The 22827-nt window shown below is 43.2% G+C and overlaps 3 protein-coding genes across 18 annotated transcripts in view; 1 reads left to right on the forward strand and 2 right to left on the reverse strand.

The window, feature by feature from the left end:
- The window catches only part of CLOCK (clock circadian regulator), a 39778-nt gene extending 34509 nt beyond the window's left edge, over positions 1–5269 (reverse strand). For 4 of the 8 annotated variants that reach the window (XR_014223511.1, XM_082238111.1, XM_082238113.1 and 1 more), the window contains exon 1: positions 4890–5057. The gene's annotated coding sequence lies outside the window, so the exon portion shown is untranslated. Of the gene's footprint in view, positions 1–4889; positions 5108–5130 lie in introns of those variants that run through there. The other 4 variants (XM_082238116.1, XM_082238114.1, XM_082238117.1 and 1 more) reach the window with 4 other exon arrangements.
- The window catches only part of EXOC1L (exocyst complex component 1 like), a gene marked incomplete at its 5' end in the record, with an annotated part of 116735 nt that continues 98827 nt past the window's right edge, over positions 4920–22827 (forward strand). For 2 of the 9 annotated variants that reach the window (XR_014223515.1, XR_014223516.1), the window contains 2 exons: positions 4920–5059; positions 22628–22822. The other 7 variants (XR_014223519.1, XR_014223521.1, XR_014223517.1 and 4 more) reach the window with 7 other exon arrangements.
- Positions 12977–22718, reverse strand: PDCL2 (phosducin like 2). Its single transcript, XM_082238284.1, has 6 exons — positions 22602–22718; positions 17153–17273; positions 16379–16469; positions 15621–15755; positions 14320–14528; positions 12977–13264 (listed from the first exon to the last, which is right to left on the reverse strand). The coding sequence occupies exons 1-6, from the start codon at positions 22605–22607 to the stop codon at positions 13140–13142; spliced, it is 687 nt and encodes a 228-aa protein (XP_082094410.1). The 5' UTR covers positions 22608–22718; the 3' UTR covers positions 12977–13139.

Here is a 22827-nt window from a genome sequence, read left to right on the forward strand (position 1 = left end):
TAGAGCTCCTCATATTGCAATACTGGCTTAATCATCATGAAATGAAATTGTTGATATCTAGTTCTGGGTCTTGGCCTGTCATGTCTTTTATTGCTTAGCCAAAAGACATCACCAAATCAAACGATAAAAAGTACACCACTCAAAATATATTTTTTAAAAATGAACAGCACAATCAATTGTAGTATCTGATCCATTGGAATATCAAACATCTTTCACTACAACAAGGACCTGCAATGTTCACTAAAAAAACCCCTACTCATTTACAATTCAACTTTTAACAACAGAGCCACAATCTTATTCTCTCACACATTTTTGACAAATGCTGCATTAATAAGCATTTTTAGAAATACAGCATTCTATTAATCACTTGTATAAGAAAAAGTACTAATTGGAGTCCATTTTGATCAGAGCTTGAAATGATTTTGCAAAACCTTGTAAGCAAGGAACCCTAGTTAGCAATGATACACATATAATACTCAATGAACTTCTGCACTACTGGACCTCTAAGGCTAACAGTATAAAAATATTGATAGCCCTTATATTCTAGATAAAGTGTTAGGTCTTTATCATACTGAAAGGTCTGGCACTCAGTATGTTTTTATTGTGCTTTAAAGATAAAAAAAAACTTAAAACACCTTCAAAGTCGTACTAAGAATGACCTTTTAAGAAAATATTTAACTGAGGCTAATTGTCTGAAACAGAGTTTACAATAAGGGATCTAACTGCAATGTTAACCACTGAGATGTCACTAGTATGACAATTATTTGCACATACAGTAATATTTGAGATAAACTAGGACCAGGCCTAATTATCCAAATTGATGAAATTGGAGGAAATAATTCTTAAAATCTACTTTCATAATTCAAACTGCTTTAATAGGCTCTCCCAGAACGATTTGTTCTGTTTAGGGAAGCTTTTAATGTTTGATGTATTACAGTATTTTAATATTTTTTTTGGAAGCCGCCCAGAGTGGCTGGGGAGGCCCAGCCAGATGGATGGGGTATAAATAATAAATTATTATTATTATTATTAGTTTTCAACTGATTTTTTAAAAATTGCAATCAAATGGCAATATAATAAATCAATTATGTTTTAGGACCCTGCATATGTCTTTACCCAATTGCAAACCTATGTTTCTCATGCGTATGTTATATTTCCATATGAAATGGGCTACAGTGGTGCCTCGCAAGACGAAAATAATTCATTCCGCGAGTCTTTTCGTCTTGTGATGTTTTTTGTCTTGCGAAGCACAGTCCGTCGCAACTGCGCCTCTTCAAGCAGCTTTAAGAAAAAAGCACAAGACGTTTTCGTCTTGCGAAGCAAGCCCATAGGGAAATTCGTCTAGCGAAGCAACGCAAAACCGAAAAACCCTTTCGTCTAGCGAGTTTTTCGTCTTGTGAGGCATTCGTCTTGCGGGGCACCACTGTATATCAAACATTTCTGTCCTTTAGAAATGGGGAATACCACTGTTACATTTTGTTAATATTAATAATAATAATAATAATAATAGAAACAGGAAGTGGCAAATTTCCTATAATTAAGTAGATTTGATCAGAGACTAAAAGGACTGTGTGTACTATACGAATGGGAAATGACATAAGCACAAGGGATAACAAATGAAGAACTGAAACTACTTCTAGACCCACAGAAATAACAACGCAAATCCATATTTTGTTCCTTACATTTCAAAACATGAAAAGTGAGGCCACGTCACTAATCCTCATCTCACCAGCATGCATTTAATACTAATCTTTAAAGATCTGGGGGGTGGGGGTGTCCTGAAACTAACCACCTCAGTTCAGAAATCATCAAGATATTACAAGTTCTGTCCTACTCACCTTCATTTGGTTAGATCTTTCTTTAAAAAATTCAAACTATTTCCTGGAAAAGCCCTACAAACGTCTAACCCATTCAAGATTGAGATAGGTAGGATATACCGTCACTGGTATTGACTGATTTGCCTCCATCAAACTATTCTATTTCAGGCAATAAGTAGTATCAAAAGAATGCTTATTTCCATTACAGAAGATTTTATGTTTCATAATTGAGGCACTCCTAACCCCGATGATTTAGATGTAAGCCTCACTGAATCCAATAGGATTTACTGCTAGGTAGTTTAGGATTGCCTAACTGCCAACCTAGCAGTTTGAAAGCACATCAAAGTGCAAGTAGATAAATAGGTACCGCTCCGGCGGGAAGGTAAACGGTGTTTCCGTGCGCTGCTCTGGTTCACCAGAAGCAGCTTAGTCATGCTGGCCACATGACCCGGAAGCTGTACGCCGGCTCCCTCGGCCAATAAAGCGAGATGAGTGCCGCAACCCCACAGTCAGCCACTCTGGACCTAATGGTCAGGGGTCCCTTTACCTTTACCTAGTTTAGGACTGAAGTCATATAAACTTATTTTGGTTATATAGATCTGTGTTTTTTTGGACAGCTGATTAAAAAAATCAGAAAACAGAAAAACCCTCTGTTAACAGCAGTCCAGAATAAAGTACATGCATCCCTGTGGCTTTTATTTAAATACAAAGCTGTCACAGGCCAGTGATAATGCATTTTGTGCATAAATGATCCAAGTGTTCACTGAGGTTCTACTATGCCTGCAATTCTCCTGCCTACTTTGTCAACCTGCACTGCACTATCATTTTATCAAGCTCTGATGTGGGCATGCACCAAACAGGGAAGAAGAGAAAGCAGGTTGTGCTTCTTATCACAACACAGCCTAGGCACCAGCCCTTCTGGCTTCCTCCACTGAAGGCAATGCTGAACAGGAAGGTATTCCTTCCAGACCAAGTATGAAAAGGTAAAAGAGATAACTGCAGTCCTATATACAACATGTCTATATTTTAAAGGTTTCTCTGTAACTCTTTAAGTCTGTAAGAAAGTCAGATGAGCAACCTGCATATACTGTATTATATATACAGTACAGAGCTGTATAAATAGGTGCATGGACAACTCTATCCCATTCACCTAGAGGTAACAATCTAAGTCTATTTGCAATTTTGCAGTTATCATTGCAAGTCTGATTTAATGTGTAAGGAAGGACTGCACAACTATAACTTTTTAGCTAGTAACATAACGTTGTGAACCGCCCTGAAATCTCCAAGTATAGGGTGGTGTACACATTAAATAAATAAATAACTGTTACTGTATTATTATTTATTTATTTGGGAGTGGTTACAAAGTTGGCATGGCACTTCAGCATCATACCACAAAGTAAGACATCATTCTGGTGTTTCAATTCTTTTAACAACAACATTCCAGGAGAACATGGTGGCAAGGAAACAGACCATGCAATTTTTTATTTGTGTGAATCCCTTCTTTTTTATGAAGATAGCTAAACTATTCTTGTCTTAAATGATAGGATACTGAAACAGCCTTTGGCAGGTAATGGAACACTGGTTTAACATTGCTGAAACTAGTGTGTAGACATGATCTGTACCTATACAGAAGGCTTGTGGGAAGTACATGAGCTTTCTGATATAAAAATGGGGCATAGGTATAATAAACACAAGCACTGCGTTCTATAAAGCAGCAATGTGAGCAATTTATGGTCTATAAAAAGTGTTGCCAACCCAAGAAACTGTGCAGCAAAGGCCATTTGAGCTGAGAGTGTGACAAGCAATTTTCACTCACTCTAGATTGAATGGTCAACTTGAAGGTTTATTTAAGCTGCAATCTATTCTTCCTAAGTAGATACTAGAGAACTATTTATTCCAGCACATCTACTCCACTCAAAGAACCAAGGTTACAAAAAAATAAATAAATAACCCATTATGTGCGCACAGAAAGCAAGTAGGATTACTTATACAATGCCATGTATGGAGTTACACACATTGCTACAATCTAACAATGTGTCCTGTCACTTATGGTGTCCTTCACTCAAGGAGTGCTACAAGTGCTACCAACCAGAACAAAACCTTGTCTGCAAGCAAGCGCACAATACATCGGCACCATCATCAGCATGGTTACTTGGAAATCTTGCAGAGTTAAACAAGATTTACCAGCGGTATGCTTAGGCTTGCAGCCTTTCTTTCATGTTACTTAACAAAAAGAAGCGCATTAAGAAATCATTACGTGCTGACTTTCCACTTTCTGCTACATTAGATCTTTTCGAAGTATAATATTTTAGTAGAAACTGAGCTAAGAAACCAACGACACCAAAAAGTCAGATTGCATTCCCGACTACCAAATGAAACCAGCTGACACCTTTGAAGCGGGCTTGACACATCAACATTCTCCCCTTTGCTCTAAAGAAAGGGGGCAGGGTCCTGATCTCGGCAAAATAAACGAAAGTACGTGGGCGCTCCAGCTTGATCTAATGCCCTAGATTCGGCTCCAGAGAGGCGAGGAAACCCCTCCCCGCCTGCATCATCAGTATTCAAATAAGGTTCAGGGCCGCTGTAGGAGGAAAAGAGAAAAAGGAAAATGCCTCTTCGCGCTCCGGGCTCGCAGGGCGGGGAAGGGCAGCTTTCTGACAGGACCAAAAGGGCGCCGTTCGTATAAGGGATACCCCAAACCGGCGCCCCTCCTGGAGCGCCCTTCATAAACCGGAGACGCCGGGCGCAACCCGGAGAGCGGGATGGGCGCAGCCAAGGCCCCTCACAGCCCCCTCCCGCCTCGGTTATGAAACACCGGAGCTGCCCCGTCTCCGCCTCGCCACGGTGCCCGAGTTCGGGGGTGGGGGTCGGAGGAAGATAGAGGCAGCGGCCCCTCAAGCTGTTCCTCAATTCCCGGCCAACCCCTGAGGGCCTGAATCGTCCCCGGCAGCGGGTCACGCGAAGCCCTCAACTGTCGGCGGGGTCGGGAGACGGGGGGGCAGAGACACTGAGATCATAGACCTGCGCCAGCGACCCAACCCGCCGTCGCGCCCGCCGCCTGTCAAAGTTTACCTCAGCCCACTCGCCAGCAGGACTCCGCGAGGTCCCCTCAAGGCCGGCGGCCGCGGCTCGCTGGCGTATCCTCCTTACCGAGCTTCCCCGCCAGCCTGCCGCCTCCCTTCGCGCTCCTCTTCTTCTTCAGCCCACCGCCGCGACACGGATCGCTCGCCCCCGCTTCTCAAGTAAGCAGCCACAACCCGCCAGGCCCTAAGGTCTCCCTCCAGCACCGCGCATGCGCCGCCCTCGCGCTTACCGGCAAAACAAGCCGCGGAATCAGCCGCCGAGCCCGGAGGAGCCTTGGCCGTACTGCGCGTGCGCCGGTGGTAAGGGACACCAAACAAGCTGCAGCGGTATATCGGCTTGCCAAGAGCCTGAGCCGGCCCAGGCCCCTGTGCTTCCCTGGTCAGTACTAAGCATGCGCATTACTACCGCGCGCATAGATGGGGAGTCGACGGTGATTCCCCCTTCTTCGTCAGGGAGCGGGGCCGCGGCTTCGCTGCGCATGCGCCACGGAAACCTTCGGGAGGTGGCGGGGCGGGGGAGAGGAAAGGGATGTGTTGCGCATGCGCCGGAAGAGGACAAGGCGTTCTCGCTGTGCTTCCGTGACCTCAGATTACCTTGTAGGAGGGGAGCAGCGAGGGAGGATTTGGGACTATGGGCGGGATTGGAGGAGGATCCTCTGCCTTCTCCCAAAGTGGAAGCTTCTTACGTCGTTGCTGGCGCAGAGACGGCGCTGAGGGATAGGGATGGGGACTTGGGGGCTTCCGCCACCTTATTTTACTGAAGGGGCCACGTAAAAGCTCCCCCTTAACCTGCAGTGTGGAAGCAGCATGGGCGCAAGTCCCTTTGCAAGTCAGTCCGGCCTCCTCCTGAGTAAACGCCTGCTCTTCTGCAAGTAGCATGTTTGCAGCAGTCAGAAGCTCTGTGAACTGCGTATATGTTGCCCAGTGTCGTTATTTTAAAAACAAAAGCAAGCACCACAGCTCCGCCGAGGACCCAAGCAGATTTAAAAGTTCAGTGTTTCAGAAGCTGACGCAAAGAATGAGGGTTTTTCAAAATAAAAAATTCAGGTGAGGCAAAAAGGTCAATCAATACAAGACTGCCTCGAGTTTTTGGACAAAGAGGAAGATGGCATTTCAATGGATTCAAGTTACAAAAAAGGAGATTCCAGCTAAACATCTGGAAGGACTTTCAGACAGTAATCTGTTCCACCTTGGAACTGACTCCCAAGGGAGGTGGTGGACTCCCCTTCCTTGGAGGTTTTTAAGCAGAGGTTGGATGGCCATCTGTCATGGATGCTTTAGCTGATATTCCTACATTTGCCGGGGGCTGGACTAGATGATCCTTGGAGTCCTTCCAGCTCTACAGTTCTATGATTCTTGGAGATGTCTCGATACAATCCACTGCTCAGATGTGAAGCCTGGTTCTGAAAGCTTCCATTACAGACGGTAAGGGGACTATCTGTCCCTCTGAACTTCCAACTCTCTTCCAACTCTCATCAACATCTGGGAGCAGCAGGGATGACAGGAGCTGTAATAGCTGTCAGAAATTTGGTAGGCAGAGTAATCTGGCAGAAATGCAGTGAGCACGACTGAAAACTTTTCTTGTTGCACTTCTTCCTGGTCCAACCATTTAGGGTGAAAGAGCCTTGCTAAGGAAATGTAGCAGCAAAAATATATGCAGGCATGCTGAATTCTAAAAGTATACTAATATGCATAACACTATACAGCTACATTACATGTGCCAGTATTTTACATGCTGTAACAAACAGAAACCATGCTAGCATACCACTCTTCCTCCATACCCACCATCCCCTTATTAGATATAGTATTTGTATAGCGGCCAGTACATGCAAGTTTGACTATCCTTCAATCTGTACACTGCAAAGTTGGGATCTTCAGAGTGTACATCGGGGCAGCCCAACTTTTCATACCAAGTGGGCTGCAATAATACTTTGACACATAACCTGCAGGCCACACACTTCCTTGTCATGCTGGGGAAGCAAGGCCAAAATTTGATGTCCCAGCTCTCACGCTGTCTTCCCAAAGTTTGAAAACGGCTACCTAGGCTTTGGGAAGGAGGAGGGAAGACTCGAAGCCTCCTTCCCTAAGCCCAGCACCTCATTTACCCAGCTTTGGGAATACAGGGCGGGGGGGTGGGGACATCAAATGTTGCTGAGGGCCACCAAAAAGGCCTTGTGGGCCGCATGCTGGACCACCCTGGTGTGGATGCATTAGATCTACAGGTATATGTTATTCTCCTCTGCAAATGTAACATCCAACATCTACCACTGAGTTTCCTGGAAGAGCAGGAACGGTGCAGTCACAACACCCTCGCAGTGCATAAGGGGAGGGGGAGGCAATGTAGTGTTATCCAATTGTTTTGGATTACAATTCCCATCATCCCTAGCTATTGGCTGTGGTGGCTGGGGCTGATGAAAGTTGAAATCCCCAACATCTGGAGGGCAACACATTGGTTTAGAGCTTATGGTTAAGCTACAAGCATGGTTAATATTGAAATCTAATGCAATTCATGTCTATTACTGTGGTTGCCATGGTTCACTACTGAACTTGAACACCATGTATTCACAGTAAGTTCTTTAAAGTAATTATGAAACAGCTTTAGATCCCCTCTATATTTTTATTATGAATGATGATTGAAATGCTGTTCCTTTGACTGTACACACAACAGATGGCACTGCTCTAGAATTTTGTTTTTTAATTGAAATTTTCTTCCCTTTATGTGAAAGATCAGCAGAGAAATAAAGCACAGTTGACATACCTTGTTCAAGCATTAGGTCTTGTAAATATATCACTGGTAACAATTTAGCCCTTGTAGAATGTGTTAATACTACTGTACACATGACTGGAGGTAATTAATGCCCAGTGTATGCCATTTATCTTATCTATATAAGTTTTGTAATGGAGGTTGCCAAGCAACTTACTAGGTGAGCCGTAAAACAGTTTTAGTTTCACATAGAATTGGTTGGATATGTAAGCTGTATAAACAAACGCCAAGAAAGAGCATGCCCTTTTGTAGAAAAGCTTTGCCGTTAAAAGTTTACAAAAAGTAGTGTAAAGACCAACATATACATAACTACTGTAGCTTTTTAATTAAACCAGAAGGTTTAATCTGGGATGGGAAGAAATTGATTTCAACTCAAGTAAGAATTCAGTAAGGTAAAGGTAAAGGTACCCCTGACTGTTAGCTCCAGTCACGAATGACTCTGGAGTTGCGGCGCTCATCTCGCTTTACTGGCCGAGGGAGCCGGTGTACAGCTTCCGGGTCATGTAGCCAACATGACTAAGCTGCTTCTGGTGAACCAGAGCAGTGCACGGAAACACCATTTACCTTCCCGCTGTAGTGGTACCTATTTATCTACTTGAACTTTGACGTGCTCACCCCGTCGCAGGGATTCGACCCGCCAACCTTCTGATCGGCAAGCCCTAGGCTCAGTGGTTTAACCCACAGCGCCACCTGCGTCCCTCAAAGATGTAGGGTAGCAATGGGCTAAAATATGCATAGAATTAAAACACCATGTTAAGTACTTTGGTCATCTATGGGAAGTGACTTTAAGGATACCCACAGATTCCTTTATAGACCCAAAGCTGCAGCAGACAGGTACAGTGAGAATTCCATATGTAACTTAATAATTGTTTTAACTGGCCTGTTTATTTATTGTTGCCTTTATTATTTTTGGTTCTATTAGTTCCTTTTTATGATATGGTGAGCCTCCTTGTGTAGGCTATATCCAAAATGGTGGAATAGGAATAATTTTATAAACAATTGTTGGACAAAGGGAAATATGGAATTTCAAAAGGCAATATTAACTGGGTTATTCTGCTGTTGCAATTAGGGGGTGTGTTCACTGTTCTGGGAGCTGCTTGAGAAAACATTTCATTTTGATTTCACGAGGGAAGCAAAGTATTGAATAATAGTATTGTTAGTTCTTATCACCTGCTGAGACAAACACTTAATATGTGTAAATACAATTTGCACAAGGGGAAAAGAACTGGTGGTTGTACTTGATCTAGGGACACATTTTCAAACTTATCCAGGGGAAGAAAGCCATATCAAGGCCATTTAATCTTGACAAACCCTCATATTTTAAATATACTAATAACTCCATGTGTTGTGCAATAGAAAGGCCAGATGCAAAGGACACATGTGACTGGAAGCCAAGAGCACACAGAAGAAGATAGAATACCATAATATTCTCAACGAACTGACTCGGAAAAGAAAAAAAAATCATGCTTTTTAATGACAAACTTTTCTCCTTCACAGTGTAATCATACTCTGCTGGGAATAGGCCCTGTTGAATTAAATAAGACTTACTTTTGGATAGGCGTGTACAAGATTGTTTTGCTACTTTCATTATTGTATAGAGTAGCACAAAAAATTGAATTAAATAAACTGTTGGTATGCTCCAAGATGTTTTCCAGAAAAAGTTGCCATTTATTAATATTATTATATTTATTATCTGCTCTTCACCAGCAGGTCCCAGGGCAGGTTACAACATTTTAAATTCAATATTAAACATTCTGAAAACGAGCTACAGTCTCAGGAATAGAGTGGTTGCTGATAACACAGATCTCAGGTGTCAAAGGCCAGGGTAAAGCAGCATGCTATCAGCACTGTATGCTTAATGCTGTGGGAGGGAATCCCACAACTTAGGGGCCGCCACAGAGAATGGCATCTCCCAGGCCATCATGCAGTCACCTTGAATTCCCGAGGGCAGCAGAACTATCTAACCCTACAGCTCTTCACACCTGAGAGGGTCTGTAGGGCTTTAGCTCTTGTGGAAATGAGTGCATTCTTCATGCAATATTACTTTGCCAAGAAGATGCAGGGTTTTGGACAAATAGAGTGGGACAGGGCCCCTCAAACAGAGTTCCTGTAGGTGCAAATTGCTAGTCAGCAGTGTAAACGTTCAGTTAAATTGGTCTCTTAGTGCCCTTGCCTGGATGCCTTACCACTCAATGAACCACCCAGTCATCAAATCTTTTTGTTTCATGTGTCATTCTTCATTTAGGCTTGTTTCAATCACATCATGCCATAGTGTGTAGAGCTTCATTCACAGCAGAACATGCCACATTAAGAAATGAAACAGAAGGATGCTCATGAAATCCACTTCCTCTTTAAAAAGAAAGATGGGTGGCACGTTTACATGGAGTTCACTGAGCTATAATCCATCCCAGAAACTGATCTGGGACATGCCTGCCTGTTTTTCCAAAGCGAGGCACACTGCCGCACCAATGCTCCTCAAACTATTCATTCATTTAAAAATTATCTTGTAGTAATCTCTATTGTCATATTCATTTCAGAATACTTGTCAGGTGCTGTTGCAGTTGCTCGAGAGTAAGCAGGCAGGACTCCGACCTGTGTTTTACAGGCTTTATTTGGGGGTGGTCTTTTTTTGTACCTCCCCCAACATAAAAGTTTTGTTACCCCCAACCGTTTCCGCCCCTCCCTGTGCCCCAGACTACTGCGCAGGATGGGCGATGGCAAGGGCGTGCTTCCCTCCTCTCCAGCTTGCTCAGGAGTGGTGTTTAGGCTCTCACTAGCATCCTCTGGTCCTTGCACCTCTTCTCCACTGGAGGTGGGGCTTTCCTCATCTCCGGAGGAGGAACTGCTTTGCAAGATTTTCGGAGGCTCCCTGTAACACAGCTGCCCTTCTATTTCTCGCCTCTGAGCCGATGGCAGTTCCCTGACAATACTCATACCTGTGTTTGTAGTGAGGCAGGATTGCTTTCCCCAAGTGGTTTGCGAGTAAAAGGGGGAAGAGTAAGGGTAACAGCAGATGAACAAGTGCAAATGTAGGCCTATATACTTAGGTAATGGTTCAGTATGAAGTGCCTTCCTGTGACTATGAGTAACAGCTATTAAGATTCTTCTCAGCTCTTTCTGCAGTCTTCACACACCTCCATCAATATTTTTAGTCGTCACTGCTTCATTCTTAAAAAGAGGTTACTCCTGAATAAAAGCTTGAAACTGTGCTCAGTTTTCTGCAGTTTTTGTGAGTGTGCAACTCACAAATGACTTCGCCTTTTATTTCATTCATCACCTACACTATGAAACCATTCTATTTAAAGGTTAATTATGTGCTGTGCTGTAGCAAACTACTTGACTGAAGCTGATGCAGGCAAATTCTCTTACTTGAGAATATACGGCAGAGATATATTTTAATGCATAAATAAATAGATGTGTAAATGTTCATTAAGCAAGAAATTATTGTTTTTAATAAATTCAGATTTTTGAGTTGGTGTTTGTCTGCTCTGGGGAGATCAGTTATAGTAGGAATCAGTAAGCTGCTGCTAAGGAATGCAAAGCTCACAACTGTTGTGCAGAGAAGGTGCCCCACAATCTCTCTTTGCCAAATGATCCCTATTAAACACACACACCACAAAGTATACTGCTTCATCATTCTCCTGCATGTGTTTTATCTAGCTAGGAATGAATAGGGTATACACAAACCTCTAAGGTGCTAACAGAACAGTGCATGTACAACACAAGCTTTCAGAATTTGGGGTTAATTACTGATCTCTGGATCAGCTAATATTTTTTATTAATATTTTTAATAATCCAGTTCTCAGGAGAAATAACTATGAGTGTTTTTGAACAACTACTGGTATAACTGCTGTTGGTGTGGTTGTGAAACTCACTTCACCCTTCTCATGTATTAGCAAATTTCAAAAATTAACAAAGAACAAAGGCACTATAAATACTCGGCCAATCTTTTTTTCAATACCTTGAGACTATTTTCTCAGACAATATGTTCTGTTGCTTCTTAAACTTGATTTAATCTGAATGAGTCTCGCAGCCCTGCATGTATTAACAAGATATGACTTAGAATGTAAGCCAGCAGGCAGGCCTGTGCTATTTCTATTTCTTTGTACAATGCCCAGCACTAAAAATACTGGCTGATATCCAGCTACATCATAAGAGTAAAGGTAAAGGTAAAGGTACCCCTGCCCGAACGGGCCAGTCTTGACAGACTCTGGGGTTTGTGCGCCCATCTCACTCAAGAGGCCGGGGGCCAGCGCTGTCCGGAGACACTTCCGGGTCACGTGGCCAGCGTGACAAAGCTGCATCTGGCGAGCCAGAGCTGCACACGGAACGCCGTTTACCTTCCCGCTGGTAAGCGGTACCTATTTATCTACTTGCACCCGGGGGTGCTTTCGAACTGCTAGGTTGGCAGGCGCTGGGACCGAGCAGCGGGAGCGCACCCCGCCGCGGGGATTCGAACCGCCGACCTTTCGATCGGCAAGCCCTAGGCGCTGAGGCTTTTACCCACAGCGCCACCCGCGTCCCAGGCGCCACCCGCGTCCCAGGCGCCACCCGCGTCCCAGGTCCTCATAAGAGTAGATCCATTTAAATCAGTGGATTTAATACCCATTGATTTCAATGGGTCAACTCTAACCAAACTGTGTGTCTGCACAATACATTCCCACATGGTTTTGGGTGCTCACTATGGCATGGCCAAGGATACAGGCAGTTATCTTTTGAATCTATTTCCCTCTGATGAGTCCAGTTCCGCTTTTTACAAACCTATAAACAATAATTCCCAACACTAGTGACCTGGTGCTCCTACATGTGTTCTGTACATGCTTTCAGGGTTGGGACTTTCCAGACCCATAGTAGAGGTTCTGAGTTCTACCTTCTCATATTCTCTCATTTTCTGGCTTGGCCCACAAGCTAAAGAATGATTTGATTAGGAGCCAGCATCTGAGAGAGTAAAAGCACATTTTTGCTTGATAAGGAGGTTGGAAGAACCATAGTATCCAAGTTTATTTCATGAATACCAGTATTATAATTAGAAACCAAATTCTATTTTCAGGTGGATATCAGAGCTTTTAAAGGCCAGTATCTGATTTTTACAATACTTTTACAGTACCTTGATTCATTTGTCCTTTGTGTGACAGTGAGAGCCACAAATCTCTCACTGGAAAGATGATTTATGAACAAATGAGTGACGGCTGCAATATTGAACACACTTTTTAGGAAATAAGCCCCCTTGGCAGATAGTTGGGCTAATATCTGAGTACACACAGAGCTCTGGAATGGAGCAGAAAATAAGTTCTGAGTGTGAATACAGCAAGTGGGTTGCATTTGTGCCGTTTTTATTTACTTATTCTTATTCCTAAGCAGTGTTGATTTAAGCAGTAATCCAGCCAAACGTAAACGCGGAAATGCCAGGTGATTCTTCAAGTGTTCTTCTGCTCAAGCGGTGTTTGTGTCTTTACATGTCCTGTTAATGTTTGTCTAAACATCATTTTTTATGGAGGCATTTCTAAGTGAAGATGTCATCATATCCACAACTTCCTTCTTGGGGTTTTCTTCCAAGTCGGTTTTTAGAGCACCAACCTCTGCCAGTTTCCACTCAAGTTCTGAAATAACAAAGTCTGTTGAGACAAACTGAAGTAGCAATATATTTAGCAGTAAATCATTTATATCCCAGTATTATGATCCAGTATGTTTGGATCAATGGGGCAAACCCCAACCAACCTCAGTCTGCACCTGTTTGCCTTTTTACTTACATCCAATCCAGGGGCTGCTACATGAAATTTTTACTTTCATGATACAACTCATGTACATAGTATTCACAGATAGAACTTAATGGTTAGCTAAAATATAGTGGGAGGGAGTTATTATTTTACACTGGATAGCACAACACTATTAGAGTAATTTAAAAACCAGCCTTGTAAATAAGTATACAGAAATTACTAGCCCTGAATTGCCTACACATACCTTAAAGTTATCTTCACTAAAAAAATAGCAAGGCAGCCCATTCGAGGTCTTTTCTAACAAGCTATTGAATACATGTCTTTAAGTAAACAATTATTGCCTTTAGTTGCGAACTTAGGCCAAAGCTTTTCGGTAAAGTTACAGTATTCAGTGAATAGTTATCTTGGTTATTCCACATTGAAGCATTTCACACTTCACATGTTCTTTTATGAACTGCTGCAACATTTTACTGTAAAATTTATATTGCATTTGCAATACATTAAGCAATTCAGTGGCAGCATTGGGGGCAATCTCTCAGCTATTATGCCCATCACTGGGAGACAGAGCAGCCAGAAGAGTCTCTAGTGGCCATTGGCTCAGTAGCTGTAATCCAAAGAGCTGCCACTGGTGTTTGGTTGAGCTCATAGATCTTAAGGAGGACCAGGCAGATCAGGAGGTCTAGATAAACAGGAAAGGAAGAGGATTTGGAAATAGGGATTGAAACAAGCAATGGTACAGAACAATATGAGAGAAGGGTTAAGGATGGGAAGGAAGAGCTTGAGAGAGGTAAAACTTGGATAAAGAATGGGTGGAAAGGAGTCATTAATATGGCAAAGAACTGCAAAGATAAAGAAGGCTGCAGTTCACATAAATTTGCACTAACCAGCCAAATCTTTGTCTACTGGCCTCTAGTTTGCTGAAGTGTTTTGAGCATTACCTTCTACTGTAAGATTTGTTCCTCCACATTCTCTGATTCCAATGAACTTGCCCTTTATCTCTCCATTTTCATACACAAACAACGTAGGTAAGCAACTGTCATGGTAATTTTCAATACAGCTGTTTGCAATGGCTTTCACAAACTTGGTTTCTGGAAACTTTGTGGCCAGTAGACTGAGGTGTTGATTAATTAACACACACAACGGAATGCTTTAAAAATCCAAAAGAGCAAATGTGTTTGATGGTTAAGCTCTGGCACAAATAAGGAAATGCTAGATTAAAACACACACACACACACACACACACACCAAACCGCTATCAACCATTCCCCTAAATTCACACTCATGTTTTCACATCAGAAGGGCAGTATGCTACTTTGGGTTCAACTGTATGGCTGAGTTTCACTCCAGTTGTTTCCCTGCTCAGTTCAGCATATTGCACCCAATATTTCTGAGCCCTTTACTGAGTACATTTCTAAGCCCATTGCACTAGCCCATTAGCACGAGACTGATACCCATGACATGTTCCCATAGCTATCATCCTATGCATATAAAGCTGTTCTGTATTTCCTTGCCCCAGAACAAAAGCCAACACGCCATTTGTATTCACGCTCATTCTAGGATGCATCCCCATACTATGTAGAGGTTCCTAGCACCCCACAATAGGTACATATATATATATCCCAGACTGCAGCCCTGCAAAATGCACAAAGAGTCTATTGCTGAGGATGGCAACCTGTGACCCATGTGCTGGCTGTGGCTTACTGAGGTTGTCCCAAACATCTGGAAGGCAGCAGAGTAGGGAAGTTTTGAAAATATGGCTCTACCTCCTTTCATGTGTATAGCCTAGGCCTGAGTTCTTCAACCCTGGATCCCCATAAGGTGATGGATTACAACTCGCATCATCTCTGACCGCTAGTGAAGCTGCCTGGGGGATGGTAGGAGTTGTAGTCCAAGTTCATCTAGAGACCCAAGGCTGAGGAGCATTGGCTTAGGGCTTAGGCCATGTGTGAACTAGCCCACAGTCCTTTCTGCGCTAGACCTACCTATCAAGGGAACCCCCATTTGCTAGTATGACAGGACATTGCAATTGCTGGTAGCATATGAACATAGGGGGTTTTCATTGATGTTCCTAAACTGCAGATCTAGAAGAAATCTGGTACAGATATTTGCCTCAAGAAAACCAGTCAGAAATTATTTAGAACGGGTGCCTATTCAAGCCATAACCCAGAGTTAACTTTATATGTATATAGTTTTATTCTGCCAAATTTTAAAGCACCCTTTTTGAAATCCACACTGTTACCTTGATCTGTATAAATGGATGACAACACAGACACCTTTTTGTGCATTTGTAACTTCTTTCACATACTGTTCTCCAGAAATTTCTCTGAGTTCTCCAAATCTTTTTCCTTTTTGCAGTTCTTCTAAACGTCGTTTCCTAATTTAACAAAAGTCATGTGAAGTAATAACTTTTCATATGATTATTAATAGACACCAGGGAGAAAGTTTGGCAGTGGGTGGGCAGGCTATGATCACTCCTGCTCCTTACAGGTTTGGAGAAAGGAGCATTGTTAGATGTGGGGAACGGTTTATTCAAATACACATGCAGCCTGTCCACATAAGTGTGGACAAGGTTATGAAATAGGAATAACAAGAGGGCAGAAAAATAATTTGAGCAATATGCCAACTTTGAGTAGTGAATACAGTATGCAGGAATTTTGGATATGGTAATCACTAGGTGGCACTACTGGCTCATGAAAAAGAAATTCTATCAACGTTAGAAATAAAATTTATTTATCCTGTAGTAAATGGATTTCAGATAGTTAAAGCAACAAAGACACTTGTGATATCTTTAAGAAATTTATTGTAGCAGAAGCTTTCATGGATTACAGTCCCCCTGGGAAACTAAATAAGTTAAATTATGCAGTGGTGTTTTAGAAAGGGGATTGGGGGGTTATATGGATAAGACGTGTGTCCTTTTTCTATACTTAATCTCCAGTTTAGAATATTCTTACTCAGTAGTGGCTTTGAGATTGGTTATTAGTATGTAGCTTGGCATACCTATACATTTCAACTGCTTTTCTATCTTCCTCATCAAATTCATCTTCAGCTTCTTTGAGTTGTTTCAGGTTCATTTTTTCATATGGCTTCACTAAAAGAAGAATGGGGGGGATGAAGAACACGCATATTTCTGGGATTAAATTTCTGGGATTAAACAAATTTTGAATCTGTTTCCAAAAGGAGTATCTGACAGAGGAACCTGAATGGGAAACTTCCATGCTTACAGTATTCTAGTTTATGGCTATTGTGCAAGGAGCTTTCAATAGAGGCAATTTCCAGATATATGCTAATGATGGCTGTTTATATACACATTCAGAAAAAGTGTATCTGGCTATTCTTCTGCACCACAGCTGCTTTAAAATGCAGGTTCAGGATCATATAGATGAAGGAGCAAATTTATTTTCCTTCCAGTGGTTAGGACAGAAAGCAGCGAGTTTGAATTGTAGTAAAGGCTGTTTGTTTAAAACTCACTGCTTGTAGAAAGTTGGACAATCAGGAAACGTCTAGGTTAGAATAGAATCTTTCCCACTGCATATTAGCTTTCCATTACTTGAACAATGTCTTGGTGAACAATAGATCTGCTATCTGTCCTCTCAAATAACACAATCTCAGGAAGGCTGAACTATATGCCTTTTCTTAATGTGTAGATCAACCTTTATATTCTGCAAGGCAGGGACAGCTTTACTTCTCTATTGTATTATGCCGCCTGGTACAATGCTGAAATGATGGGTCTTAATTTTAATAATTGGCAATACTTTTCACAACTACACTTACCTTCTGCTTCTTTCTGTAAACGTAACACCATTTCTTCAACTTCATCTTTAACCTCTTCTTTTGGAGGCAGTATACCAAAATCTCTTAGTATGTCATTCCATTCTGTATCTTCGTTTGGATCCTTTTGCAAAAGGAATGCAAAATATCACCAATATACAGTAATCTGGCTTGAATCTAAAGAAGTACTATCAGAATTCTGCCCCTTCTTCCTCATCACAGCCACCTTGAAGGATGGGCTAAGGAACAGCTTAGGTTGATACTCGAGCAGCAAATGGAGCAGCAGAAACAGCAATTTAAGAGTCTGGAAGAGGAAAAGCTATGTACCAGGAACACCCAGGAGCAAATGGGGCAGCTAAAAAGCTCCTTTGGAGAGAAAAGGGAGACTCCATGTGAGGAGCCGAGGGCCCTGCCTGATCAGCCACTACAAGAGGTAAAGATTGACCCTGAAGACCAGCTGCAGTATACTCAGGCTGCAGGGGTAGCTGAAGAGATCCACGGACAGAATCATCAGCTGAAAAACTTGGACTGTAAAGAGTTGCAGCCAGTACCAGAAGAAGAAGAGAGGTTGATTGTCCAGGAGCCTGCCAGTGTGGAAGACACAGAAAGCTGAAGCCCCCAAAATTGGAGGGAGTCAGGCCAGAGAAGGAAGAAAGTGCCCCAGAGAAGAGTAAACTGCAGGCTGGAGGTGAGGAGTGGATGATGATACAGTGGTACCTCTGGTTAAGAACTTACCGTATTTTTTGCACCATAACACTCACTTTTTTCCTCCTAGAAAGTAAGGGGAAATGTCTGTGCGTGTTATGGAGGAAATGACTACGGGTGGCATGCCTACGGATTTTCCTCCTCTAAAAACTACGTGCGTGTTATGGTCGGGTGCGTGTTATAGAGCGAAAAATACGGTAATTTGTTCCGGAGGTCTGTTCTTAACCTAAAGCTGTTCTTAACCTGAGGTGCCACTTTAGCTAATGGGGCCTCCCGCTGCTGCCACGCGATTTCTGTTCTCATCCTGAAGCAAAGTTCTTAACCCGAGGTACTATTTCTGGGTAAGCAGAGTCTGTAACCTGAAGCGTCTGTAACCTGAGGTACCACTGTAGTCCCCCCCCCCCACTTCATATTCCATCTGTGAAAGAAAAATTGCAGGAGGAGAAGTTGCAGGACATGAGGTCGCCCATGGTCTTGTGAGTTTTGAGGGCCAGGATAGCTCCCTCCCTCTGTTTGGGTGCATGATATACTCAGGAGATTGTGAGAATGAACAGAGAGGTGTGGGATTTTTGCTGCCAACCTTGGATGGGGTTTGTTTTTGTTTTGTTTTTTTGTTTGCTTCCAACCTTGATGGATTAGGTCAGCTAGTCTTGAAGAGGATGCCCCCATATAAAGGCTTGGGGCAGAAATTTGATTTGTAGTAGGGGGGAAAGGGATGAGGTGGGCTGGGCCAAGAACTCATTCCAGGGCAGCAAGTGGGAAAAATATATCCTCTCGAAGAGGTTTGACTCCAAACAGTCTCCAAACAGGTTTGACTGGCACCAGTGCTTATTGTTACAGTGTTGTGAGTTTGGGGAGTTAATCCGTATGACCACGTGATCACAGAAATCCTAGAGTTCGAAGGGACCATGAGGGTCATGCATTCCAACCCCTCAATGCAGGAATCTTTTGCCCAATGTGGGGCTTGAACTCACAACCCTGAGCTTAAGAGTCTCGAGTGCCTTCTATCCCTGGGGTTCTGGTTCCAGCAAGAGCCAGTGTGGTGCAGTGGTTAAGAGCAGTAGTCTCGTAATCTGGTGAACTGGGTTCGCGTCTCCACTCCTCCACATGCAGCGGCTGGGTGGCCTTGGGCCAGTCACACTTCTCTGAAGTCTCTCAGCCCCACTCACCTCACAGAGTGTTTGTTGTGGGGGAGGAAGGGAAAGGAGATTGTTAGCCGCTTTGAGACTCCTTCGGGTAGTGATAAAGCGGGATATCAAATCCAAACTCTTCTTCTTCTAATGGAAAAGTTTCTTTGTGAGTTAAAGACCCTTACAACAAAAGAAGTTCTGTGCCAGAGGGCAAATGGGTGGGGCCCCCTCTCACCTGGCTGGTAGTTAGTAGACAAAAGCTAGGGCCAGTGTTGTGTGAGAGAGCTGGAAGCAGGGTGTAGGCCAGGGGTCTGCAACCCGCGGCTCCGGAGCCGCATGTGGCTCTTTTACACCTTTGCCGTGGCTCCGGGCGCGGGGAGGAGGTGCATTGTGCGCCCTGACACTCCCCACTGTGGCGGGCGCTGTACTGGCTGTGACGTTGCATGGGGGCGGTGCGTGCGTCAGTCACGCACCATCCCGACGTCACCTTCCCGGTTTTGCGGCTCCCAGTTTTTTCCCCCTTCGGAAACGGGTCCAAGTGGCTCTTTTTGTCTTAAAGGTTGCAGACCCCTGGTGTAGGCAGAAGTCAGAGTGTGAGAGCTCTGCCTGATTTTATATTTGACTCCAAGGCTGTGACTATGGGAGAAACAAGACCCTTTCGGAGTGTTAATGCTGCGAGCCCCTCCATCTTCGACTTGGGTTGTATATATGTGTAACTAAACCATATATCCTAAAGACACCGCAGTCCCTTCTTCCCTCATTCCAAAGAAACTAAACCCCAAGTAAGTGCCTGGGACCCATCAGGTGGGAGACTTGGAATTCAGTTATCTGCTTCCTTATTCCTGAATAGACCACTGCATTCCTAGGCCTGAGGAATAGAAGACCAGGTCCTTAAAGTTTATTTTCCATAGTTTCACAAAAAAACAACTGTGGATACTAGCTGTAATCCACGAACTTCTCATTTTGTAGTACTCTCACTTTCAGTCAAGATATCCCTTTGGAGAAATATTATTTGCGTAGCAAGAGATTGGAAAGTGTTACTATTAGCAGGAGTGCTTTATGCAGTGCATCTCACACTTATTCGGAATCCTTGGCAGATTGCAGATTATTCCTCTAGTTGGGTTTCAAAATATGTTGTTGAGACAGAAGATAAATTAAATCAGAGGCAAAGGCAATAGCCTGTCTTTTGTCTCTTCTAATAAGGATTTATGAATCTTCTCCTGAATGCTGAAATTGGATTACTTTGAGATGAGATATGGTTTCCTATTACTCAAGCTGAGACAGGCTTTAAAGATGAAATACTTACATCCCAAAGGATTTAGAAACTATCACAGAATCTTCAACTAAACATGTAGTACATGTAAAGTATGTGGAAGAGCAACTAGGTGACACAATGGCAGTGTTATAAAATGAAATAGTGTGGCCTGGATAATTATAAATACAACAAAAGGTTGCATGTGAAGGGCTCCTGTTCAGGGTTCCAGTCAGTGAACCATATCCTCTTCCAGGATACTCCATTCCATCTCCGTTTTTCTACCCCCACCTATAGCAATCAGCATTCTGTGTCCTGCTTGTAGAGCTGGGCAGGAATAGGTTAAATGGCTATAATTCTATAATTGGGCTGAGCTGAAAATGCAGCAAGGTTCTGGAAAGCCAATGCTCAGGACCAAGGTGGAACATTCTGGAGCTTTGATTAGTTGGGTGAAAGACATATTATGAAAAGCTATAGGAAGAAGATAAACCAAACTACAGTGGAACATTGTGTTCTCAAACGCCTTGGTACTTGAACATTTCAGCTCCCAAACACCAAAAACCCAGAAGTAAGTGTTCTGGTTTTCGAACTTTTTTCAGAAGCCAAACGTCCGATGCAGCTATCGACTATTGTTTGTGGGGCACCTGCGCCAATTGGAAGCCACGCCTTGGTTTTCAAACGTTTCAGAAGTCGAACGGACTTCCGGAACGGATTACATTTGAGAACCAAGGTACCACTGTATATTTGACTCCAAGAAACACCTAATACTTTAAGAGAGAGCCTGGAAAATCCAGGACACAAGGTCAGTTGTTAAGACCTCAATCTGAAAAATCCATACGATATTGAATCCTATATCAGTTTGATAGCCCCAATCTAGCTGATGTTAATTGTGAGAACATCCTATTGAAACCAGTGGCATAAATCCCCTTCAACGGGAATTTGCTGGAGTGGGGCTGGTATACGTTCGCTCTCCTAAGATTAAAGCATACATGGAGGTATGCAACCCCTTTTTAAACCTGTTTTGTATTCATGCCAGCTGATGTTATAGACACCAAGGACCTGGTGGGGAGAGTGAAGAGCCTTCACTGATTTCTTTCCCATGCACACAGAGCTGCACCCAAAAGTGCTAAGGAATCTGAAATACACACATACTTTTATTCCTGTCTGCAATCTTCAATTATAAATTCACCAAATCCCTGGCAATTATGCTGCATATGTACATAAATACTATCACACATTTGTCTTAAAGGTAAAGGGACCCCTGACCGTTAAGTTCAGTTGCGGATAGCCTTGGGGTTGCGGCGCTCATCTTGCTTTATTGGCCAAGGGAGCTGGCATTTGATCAGAGACAGCTTCTGGGTCATGTGGCCAACATGACTAAGCCGCTTCTGGCGAACCAGAGCAGCACACGGAAACGCCGTTTTACCTTCCCACCGGAGCAGTACCATTTATCTACTTGCACTTGACATGCTTTTGAACTGCTAGGTTGGCAGGAGCAAGGATCGAGCAACCCTGTCGTGGGGATTCGAACCGCCAACCTTCTAATCAGCAAGCCCTAGGCTCTGTGGTTTAGACTACAGCACCACCTGCGTTCCTTATTTGTATTAAAGGGATGCACAAAAGCTGAAACACCATTTAAACATTTAAAGGGGCAAAGTGCTATACAGTTTAGACATACTTTTTAAACTGATAGGCTGCCAATATCACAAACGGCATTACACAAGTTTGTGGTGAGACGGCACATGGAATAAATTGGCGTTGGAAAAGGTTTCAGAAAGGGCAACCAAAATGATAAAGGGGATGAAGCAACTCCCCAAGAGGTTGAAACATTTTGGACTTTTTAGTTTAGAGAAAAGGTAAGAGGTGACCCGATACAAGTATATTAAAACTTTCCACAGCATGGTGCAAGTAGCTAGAGAAAAAGTTTTCTCCCTCTCTTGCAACACTAGAAGAAGAAGAAGAAGAAGAAGAAGAAGAAGAAGAAGAAGAGGAAGAAGAAGAAGAAGAAGAAGAAGAAGAAGAAGAAGAAGAGTAGTAGTAGTAGTAGTAGTAGTTTGGATTTGATATCCCGCTTTATCACTACCTGAAGGAGTCTCAATGCGGCTAACATTCTCCTTTCCCTTCCTCCCCCACAACAAACGCTCTCTGTGAGGTGAGTGGGGCTGAGAGACTTCAAAGAAGTGTGACTGGCCCAAGGTCACCCAGCAGCTGCATGTGGAGGAGCGGAGACGCGAATGCAATGAAGCTGCATGTTGGAAGATTCAAGACAGATACAAGAAAGTTCTTCATATAGTGTGCATAGTTAAACTATGGAACTGCCCATAGTGAACTGCTATGACAGTGGATTACATTCTATCTTTCTGACCTGCATGTTGTCTTGCTTGTGTGCAGCAAAAGTGATCCCTTGCCACCTGGCCCTGGAGTGCCAGTGAAATATGAGGCCAGGCCTGCGCCTAGTTGGCAAGCCGGGCAGATAGAATGACCAGGCAACTGCTTCAGAACACAACTTACTGTGGAGAACGTGTGGGAGGAGCCAACTATGAGATGCCAACTGCCATTGTGAGAGCTCCATCTTCTTTTGTAGCGGTGAG

This window comes from Podarcis vaucheri, assembly GCF_965113315.1.
Source record: "Podarcis vaucheri genome assembly, chromosome: 9".
NCBI classification, from domain to species: Eukaryota; Metazoa; Chordata; class Lepidosauria; order Squamata; family Lacertidae; genus Podarcis; species Podarcis vaucheri.